The sequence below is a fragment of the Montipora capricornis genome, chromosome 14 (genome assembly GCF_036669925.1).
Source record: "Montipora capricornis isolate CH-2021 chromosome 14, ASM3666992v2, whole genome shotgun sequence".
Lineage (NCBI taxonomy): Eukaryota > Metazoa > Cnidaria > Anthozoa > Scleractinia > Acroporidae > Montipora > Montipora capricornis.
Window position 1 is genome coordinate 13,991,207 of NC_090896.1, and position 8,189 is coordinate 13,999,395.

General features: G+C 37.9%; 1 protein-coding gene across 1 annotated transcript in view; it reads left to right on the forward strand.

Moving 5' to 3' along the window:
* LOC138032119 (beta-parvin-like) overlaps positions 1–8,189 on the forward strand; it is a 212,006-nt gene that overhangs the window by 2,483 nt on the left and 201,334 nt on the right. Inside the window, exons 3-6 of the mRNA XM_068879715.1 lie at positions 1,622–1,692; positions 4,844–4,946; positions 5,063–5,124; positions 5,634–5,715. Of these exons, the coding sequence (XP_068735816.1) occupies positions 1,622–1,692; positions 4,844–4,946; positions 5,063–5,124; positions 5,634–5,715 (318 nt within the window). The remainder of the gene's footprint in view (positions 1–1,621; positions 1,693–4,843; positions 4,947–5,062; positions 5,125–5,633; positions 5,716–8,189) is intronic.

Below are 8,189 nucleotides of genomic sequence, written 5' to 3' on the forward strand. Positions count from 1 at the left end.
TTGCCACTTTGCTGCTACTTTTGCTAAAAGACAGTAAATAAAGAAATGACAAAATTATTTTGTTTCTCCCCATGAATTTTCTTTCACTCTGAATATAGCGCAATTGTAGCGTAATTTTGCTGCGATGTTACATGCACAACTCCTTACCTTTGATAGATATATATTTGTCATTTTCAGAGGTTTGTTTAAGCAAAAGTACTGTGTGGTCATATTTTGTTTTGCTCCACCGCTGACCACACAATGCAGCGTGACGATTTTGCAACTAAAATTTGCAAAATTGCGACTAAATTTTCGTATGTTGTCGCAAAATTGCGAGTGGATTTTTTCGTTAATTTTTACGCCCTGTGTAATTTTCATAATTCTGCAGAATCTCACCTTCAAGCCTTAAGCACCAAACTCAAGGGTCTTATAAGAAGCTGGGACCCAGGTAGTAGCACCCATCTGCGCTGAGTACAGTACCTGCATTTGCTCAAAGGAGGTCTCAAGATCAAAAGCTAGACTTATAGGGATGCCTGCTTACTCTATCACAAGGTCCCTACTTTAATTAAATTAATTAATTAAAACTTATTGAAACCCCCGAAACTGTGTTTTGGCTTTCATCAGTCGATTGATTTCAGCGTCCGTGCTTGTGATTTCGGCTGAACTCTCAGCTTGGTGTCAGAAGTTTAACTGATGGAAGCCAAAACGCCATTCGTGCTTGAAGATGAGATTCCACAGTAATATTCACAGTAATAATTTTATTTCATAGAACATCATTAAAAATATTTTATTATATCTTTTAGAAAGTTTATTCCTCTTTAAAACAGCTTTCATGCATGATGATGTAGAGAAGTTTTTCTCTAATGTTTCAAATGCTTCTTTTTGTGCACTGGATAATAACAAAAAATTTGTCTATATCATCATGCATGAAAGCTGTTTTTACACTCTTCAGTGATCCCAAGTGGTGAACTTGCTAGTGCGACACGTTGCATTGATTCCTGGGAGTGAGTCTTTTTCTCTTTCTAATGCCAGACAATATCACTCATGAACTGGGAGTGTCCTAGCACTCCTGAGGAGTCAATGGGTAAAAAAAGGTCGGTTTATCCAGTGAACCAGGCTAACACAGGATCGTTGGGATGGCTAATCTGTTGGACTCCTTGATTCTTGGCATCTTTTGATTTGACTTGAGAAGTTTGATTGATGGAAGCCAAAATGTAGTGTAACTAGCCATTGGCACTTGAAAGTGATCCACATACATGTAATTATGGAAAAGGCAGTAAATTTCTTGCAAATAATATCTACCAATCCTTGTTTTGAGATACCATACGAAATCAGCTAACAAGAAGAACAAGGGATTATCCAGAACAATTCTTGGGACTTGTGCTCTTGCGACCCCCCCCCCCCCTCCCCCTCAAGATGTGTACACCTGTACCTTCCTTAATTCCGGCTTAACATTAGCAACTATGACAATAACTTAGGCTATCAGTAGTTAACTTGTTCCTCTCTTTAGGCAGGCAGGGAAAATCCCTGGTCCCGGCTGTTAATAACTGCCCTGATGGTATTTGTAGCTCAAGAGTAATTATTAAGGGAAGTCAGTCACAACTTTAAGATGTCCTTTAATAATTAATAAATGCACCCTTAGATGAGAATGAAGAACGTTCCATGGTGGAGCCTGCATCACTAGAAAATCCAAAAGTTAAAGAATTGCAAGATGTGAGTAATAAATTAAGTTGCTCATTGTGTTGATCTACTGACTATTCATTATTTACATACATTTAGATGTAGTAGACTTAAACGTCTTCAGTATTCTTGAATGCAAGGGTTCGTGTTTATTGTGAAGGTCAGAGTGCTCACTTGCTGGCGGCAGTGGCTTACCTTTGATAAAAAACTGATATACATGTGATGTAGGTTCTTTAACTTGAGTCCTGACACACATGCAGTTGTAATACTATTATCACCATGTGGTGTGCCATTCTCTTCATGTAATTTTTGATTTCTTAAAGGGGCACTCTCACGGTTTTTGAATCGAAACTTGAAAAATTCAAAACTTTTCAAGTTTGGTGAGGTGCAGACAATGTGGAGGCCACTGTCACGTTCAAAATTTTAAACACTCTACAAACAAATAGTGATTCAGTCTCCTCAAGAAAGCAAAGCAGTGCAGTCAAAGTACCAATACAGAATCTACAATAAAGATTCTTTACTTTTAAAACGTGAATTTATGAGAAATTTGACATACATGTATGGTGAAATTGAAGTGTAAGCCATTTCCCTGTTATAAACAAGGATCGAAGTCCATTGTTGTGGCTCATTACTAGCTACTAGTCACTTAAATGGCAGAGACCACCACATCAATGTTCAAGGATAAACGTTTACTATCTTTGCTCTAAAATGTGTATTTGGATATTTTGAAGAAGACCCACACTTACATAAGAGCAATTTGTTGCACGAATTGTAAAACCACAAGTTGTGAGTAAGACACTCCTGAATTTTTTCTCTGCTTACCATGTTTCAACTGCACCCTCTTTCAGCTTTGAAATGGCATGTTAATTTTGATAATAATTGTTTGGAATATTGCACAGAAAAAACTACTTTTGTTTGAGCGCTTGTTAACCGCTGACAATGTTTCCGGTCACACTTCACTGAATTCAGCTGAATAAAATGGCACTATTTTGTTTAGTTTCATTTTTGGACTCCACATTTTATATACATTTTATTTATTTCCAAAACCTATGTTAAGTCTATACTTAAACAGAAAAAGCAAAATATTAAAAGTCTGTTAAAATTTCTGCTTGTGAGAAATACTGCGCATGTCATCGATTGCATGACATTGCCCTTTTAATCCTTTTGCAAAATGCTTTAACTACATGGTAATAATAGTCATAATAATTATTGTGTTGTTATGTTATTCAATTCTCTCCAGTTGTCGGGTGTTCTACTGGGTAATGTTTATTGTGTCTCAGCAACTCCCCGTAGCTTAGAGACACAACACTTCCCGCATCAGGTGAGCAGTTCCAAGGATGGCCGATACTTGTACACTTCCAAGGAAGTCAGGTACATCTAGCTTGCCAAACCAGGTCTTTTCACCTTTTGATATGCTTCCAAGAGCACCAATCACAATAGGTATTATTGTGACTTTCGAGGCTTCATGAATCCTTCTCATTTCAAATGCTAGTTCCTGGTACTTTTCAACCTTCTCCTCTTCAGTTCTGGTGATGTTCTGGTCTGCTGGCACAGCTATGCCAATAAGTGTCCATTTCTGTAAAATTTTCCGTAGCCGAGCTGTTTTCGTGTTTTTCTGTCACAGTTAGCTCAAGCAATCTCCTTGTCCTCGTGTATTCGACGGTTATGGTCCATTGGAGAAACGCAGCGCAGGAGTTCGTTGAATACAACCCACAGGTTTTACGCAGTTTGTTTTCGACTTCAGACAATTCAAAACCCGCCTTTGGGAATGTTGATGGTTTGGCATTTTGACAGTTTTTGTTTACCACCCAATCAAATTATTTAACCATTCTCTTGGGATTCCCATTGGGTCAGCCTGCTTTATAAACCTGCCTTTGCATGGAAAAATAATACTGTTTGTCCAAGCTGTGCCATCACTTTTCATATATATCATTGGCAATAATCCAGAAAAGGAAAAAGAGATCGGATAGTAAACTAACAGCCCAACAGAACACTATGCATAGAATACGATTCTCAATTTTCATGAATGTCTTATCAAACATTTCTTGGGCGCGATTGGGAAAAATGTGGACACAAAAAGCTCGGGCACGACAGCTCTGAGAAGGATAAGGCACAATAGGCATGATTGGCACGGGAACGAAAGGCACGATTTAGACTGCAAGGACGATTTTTTTTTGCAGTCAGTCAGAGTGGCATTGTATACAACACCTTTTGTCTTTAACCCTGCATCGAAGAGAAAACAACTGAATGGTAACGGTAAAATAATACGATTTATGTGCATGACTTTTTTGCCACGATCTTCGTCTATTTTTACATGTATTGTAATACGGAAATTAAGGCAATTAACCTAAGAGGTTTTTTCACAAAACAGACCGAAATTTTAAACCTGGCTTTCTTCTGACTCAGATCTGAGCCATCTCCAAGACTCCTCTCCAGCTTCATCTGATATTTGTTGGACAAACACACCATGTAGGGCTTTCTCCTTCCAGTTTTTAACTTTCTCGTCTTTCCTTCTCCTCTCATAGTCCTGCAGATTCTCTTCTTCAACAATCACTTGCTCCTTCAACGCAGCTTGAAGCATCGATTCCACTCTGTGCTCTCTCTTAGGTAGCTATGAAAGGATTTGCTCTCCCTTCTTACACACTCCTTGATGTCGATCAGTCCTCTTCCCCCTTCCTTTCTTGGCAGGTACAGCCTCGCAACATTTCTCCTGGTGTGCAGATAGCCATTCATTGCCAAGATCTTCCTAGTTCCTCTATCCATGTTGGCTACCTCCTCCATTATCCAGTCCAAAATCACCGCATTGTAGCTTACTACACCTACAGCCCAGGTATTGATGCCATCGATCAAATTTCCTCCATTGAGTTTTGATCTACACAACTTCTTGACTCTTCTGATATACTGTGTTATTATTATTATTATTATTGTTGTTGTTGTTGTTGTTGTAAGGTTAGGAGCTGGTTTCTTCATCAGATAATTAACAGCAATACTGCTTGATTGACTACAGGTTACTCACAGGTTTCATGTTGAACTTTATCATGCTCTTCAGTGAATCTTTTGCATTAATTAGTATTTTGGCGCACATCGCATGCAGGTCGATACACTTTAGATGTTTTGCAATGTAGTCGTTCAAAGAAGTGTTGTGATGGTCCAATTAAACACTGACTTTTAAATTAAATTTTAGGTCCTCCTAGACTGGGTTAATGATGAGTTATCAGAGCTACGAATTGTTCTCAGGAACATCACAGAGGATTTATATGATGGTCAAATTCTTGCTATTCTCATGGGTACAGTATTGCAAATAATTGTTGTCATGCCAGCTGGTTCAATTAAATTTTATTCTGATAATTAGAATTAAGTGAATCATGTACTTGATGCAATATTCTGGTGTGGTTTTTCTCAGAAAAACTTGCTGACATCAAACTTACTGAATTTGAGGAAGTCACCCAATCCGTGGAAAGCCAGGTAAACTAAATACAGTGTACCCCATTCACACCAACTGGGGTTTAAAAAAATGAAAAATCAGACACAGAAAAATGTAGGACAAACTTTTACATGAGATTCAGGTTAGTTTCAACAAATGCTTCGATCTGTAAAAACTTGTAGTCAACAAAAATGAAAACATGGTTATTGTTTGGTGTGAACAGGGCAGAAGACCAACACACAGTTAGTAATATTTTATTTGGTCACTGGTACATGCATCACCTGACTTTGAAGGACTTGTTAAGAAATCATACAGGTGCCACCTGTACTCCCTCACACCATGTAAACCTGTAAAGTTGTAGAGAATTTTAATGTACACGTATTTTCATGTAAGACTGGTGTTTTTAACCCTGCTGTACCTCATAGTAAATGTTCTTTTAAAGTAAAGCAAGGTAAACAATATGACAATTAAAAAAATCCTTTTTTGAAGATGTGTATACATTGTAAATATTGCAACTTTCAGAAACATTTGTTTAATTCTACCTTGACAGAAAGCCAAGTTGTCTGTTTTACTGGGACATGTGAACAAACTCTTAGATATTCCTGATCATCGAGCAAAATGGACAGCAAATCGTAAGTTATGAATGAAATAAATTTATTTGTTATACCTCATAACTGAAACACGTTTTTCGATTGGACGAGAACGTGTCGTGTGTCATGGTTCAAAAGTCACTAACTCCCTAGGGCCCGCAAAACTCACTAACTCCCTAAGGAAACAAGGACTTAAACTTTAGACTTGCATGTGATCAGGTCGTGCACCTTTGAAACCGTGGCAAATTCTGTGTAAAAATTTGTGTATTGCTCATTTTGAGTTGGGAGGTATAGCAAAACACTTAGTTAATGACTCGCCCCATGGGAAAGAGTGAGTTTTGTTTCCCCGAGGTGAATTAAGTGCATAATACTGTATATTTGAAGTGTGGATTGAAGACAAAGAGTGAAGTGATCCTCGCACTTTACCTGGACAATTTGAGCAATTGTCTCTTATAGTCACCTGAAAAATTCAGGCAGCTCCAACGGGACTCGAACCCATGGCATCTGCAATACCAGTGCAATACCTATACGGTTGGAACCACCTGAATTTTTCAGGTGGCTATATAAGAAACAATTGGTCAAATTGTCCAGTTAAAGTGCGTCCAAGATCACTTGTCTCTTCGTACAATTAATAATATTGTAAATTACATCAACAAGACCACTATTTCAGTTTGACAGAAGGCAGCACATACATTGTAAAACATCCATCTTCTGGAAGCTCAACATAAATGAATATTATTATTAATTTATGAACGAATGATCTGTATTAACCCATTCCCTCCTGAGAGTGAGACTAATAGATTTACGTAACTATGTCTATTAATTAACCCTTTGACGCCCGAACCAGCCTGAACCAGCCAGACATGATATTTCGCTCTAACGCCAGACAATTTTACTCGTCAATGGGTAATCCCCAGGAGTCAATGGGTTAATCACTCACTGAAATGTCCCATTAATTAACCCTTTGACACCCGAAATGGCTGGACTTGGTATTTTACCCTGCTTGATGCCAGACAATTTTTCTCATCAATGGGGAACCCCCAGGAGTCAATGGGTTAAGCCAGACAATTTTACTCATCAATAATTGGGGCTGCTAATGTAAATTGGCCACTGTACAGAGATTCTAAAAGCTGACGTTTCGAGCGTTAGCCCTTCGTCTGACGAAGCGCTAATGACTACCGTATTTACCCGTGTATAAGTCGACCTTTTATGGCCTCAAAAGAAGCTCCAAAAATCGCCCTCGACTTATACACGGGTCAAAGATTTTGAGCCAAGTTCCAGCCAAGTAATTTATTCAAAATTAACATAATAATGTTAACGTTGTCTTGGGCATAACAAAGGCAGTGGACAAAAGCCGACGTAAAAGACTTCAAATTGAATAACAAAAGACTTCAAAACGAATGTAAGCAATTCCAGTTGAAATGAAAAAGGATTTGTCCAACTCTAAATGTTGAAGATACTCACAAGCACAAATATGAAATAGACACTGGAAATTTTCGTTTTCCAAAGGCGGAAAGCTCTAAAAGTCATTTCTGTTTCTTCGAATAAAACACGATCGTTCAACGGCTTAGTAACCTGGCGCAATACCTCGTGTTTGCGTGCAAGCGTCGTCACTCGTGTTGCGTGAAAATGCTGGTTGGTAATGAATGTTTTTTATTCTTTATACAAACCTGGCAGATTTAAATGCTTTTGCAAACTTCTTATTGTTTGGTTTATGAATTTTGTTTTGTTTGTCATTTGAGAAATTACAAATCAAGGACCAATAAAACCTTGCACATTTTCGCATCATTCGCAAGTTATTTTCAAAGATTGACTCCTGCTTCTGTGATGTTGCATTGTGCTTATCCTCTAAAGTCCTTTATCCTTGAACAACGAAACAGGTGAGTTGGAGGTTTACATGTTCGATTTTCTGAGAACTTTTTCGAAACTCAAGGACAAAATGCCCGCATATACAACAGCTGTTGAACAACAAAACTATTAAGCGCTTGAGGCCCTGATTTTTTTGTGTATCCACATTTCCAGAAGTCGAAGAATACAAGATTAGTGTCCCATGAACATTTAACAAAGAAATTAAGAAATTGCGTTTTTTGCCATCAAAAATGGGGGGTCGACTTATACATGGGATCGACTTATACACGGGTAAATACGGTATATTTGGACATTGTCACAATGTGTTGAATAATCAAATATAATATATAATGTTTGACATTAAATCTGGTCACTGTACCATGACAAGTATCACGCAACACACATAACTGTTTCATAACAGTCTGTCACTGTTTCCTCAGTTGTCTAGCCATCAGTGACATATGTGCCGGTATATGTTTTTCAAATAATTAGAATAGTATGTGCACTCTCATTGGTCAATAGCTGTGTTTAGATGAGAATATATAAACGCAGCTGTAACATCACAAATTTTGATTGGTTATGTGTCGTCAGACACGTGCTTTGATTGGCTGGTAGGAAATATGAGCGTGTATCAGAAAAATCTGCTTCAATCAAGAAGTAAAAAAACC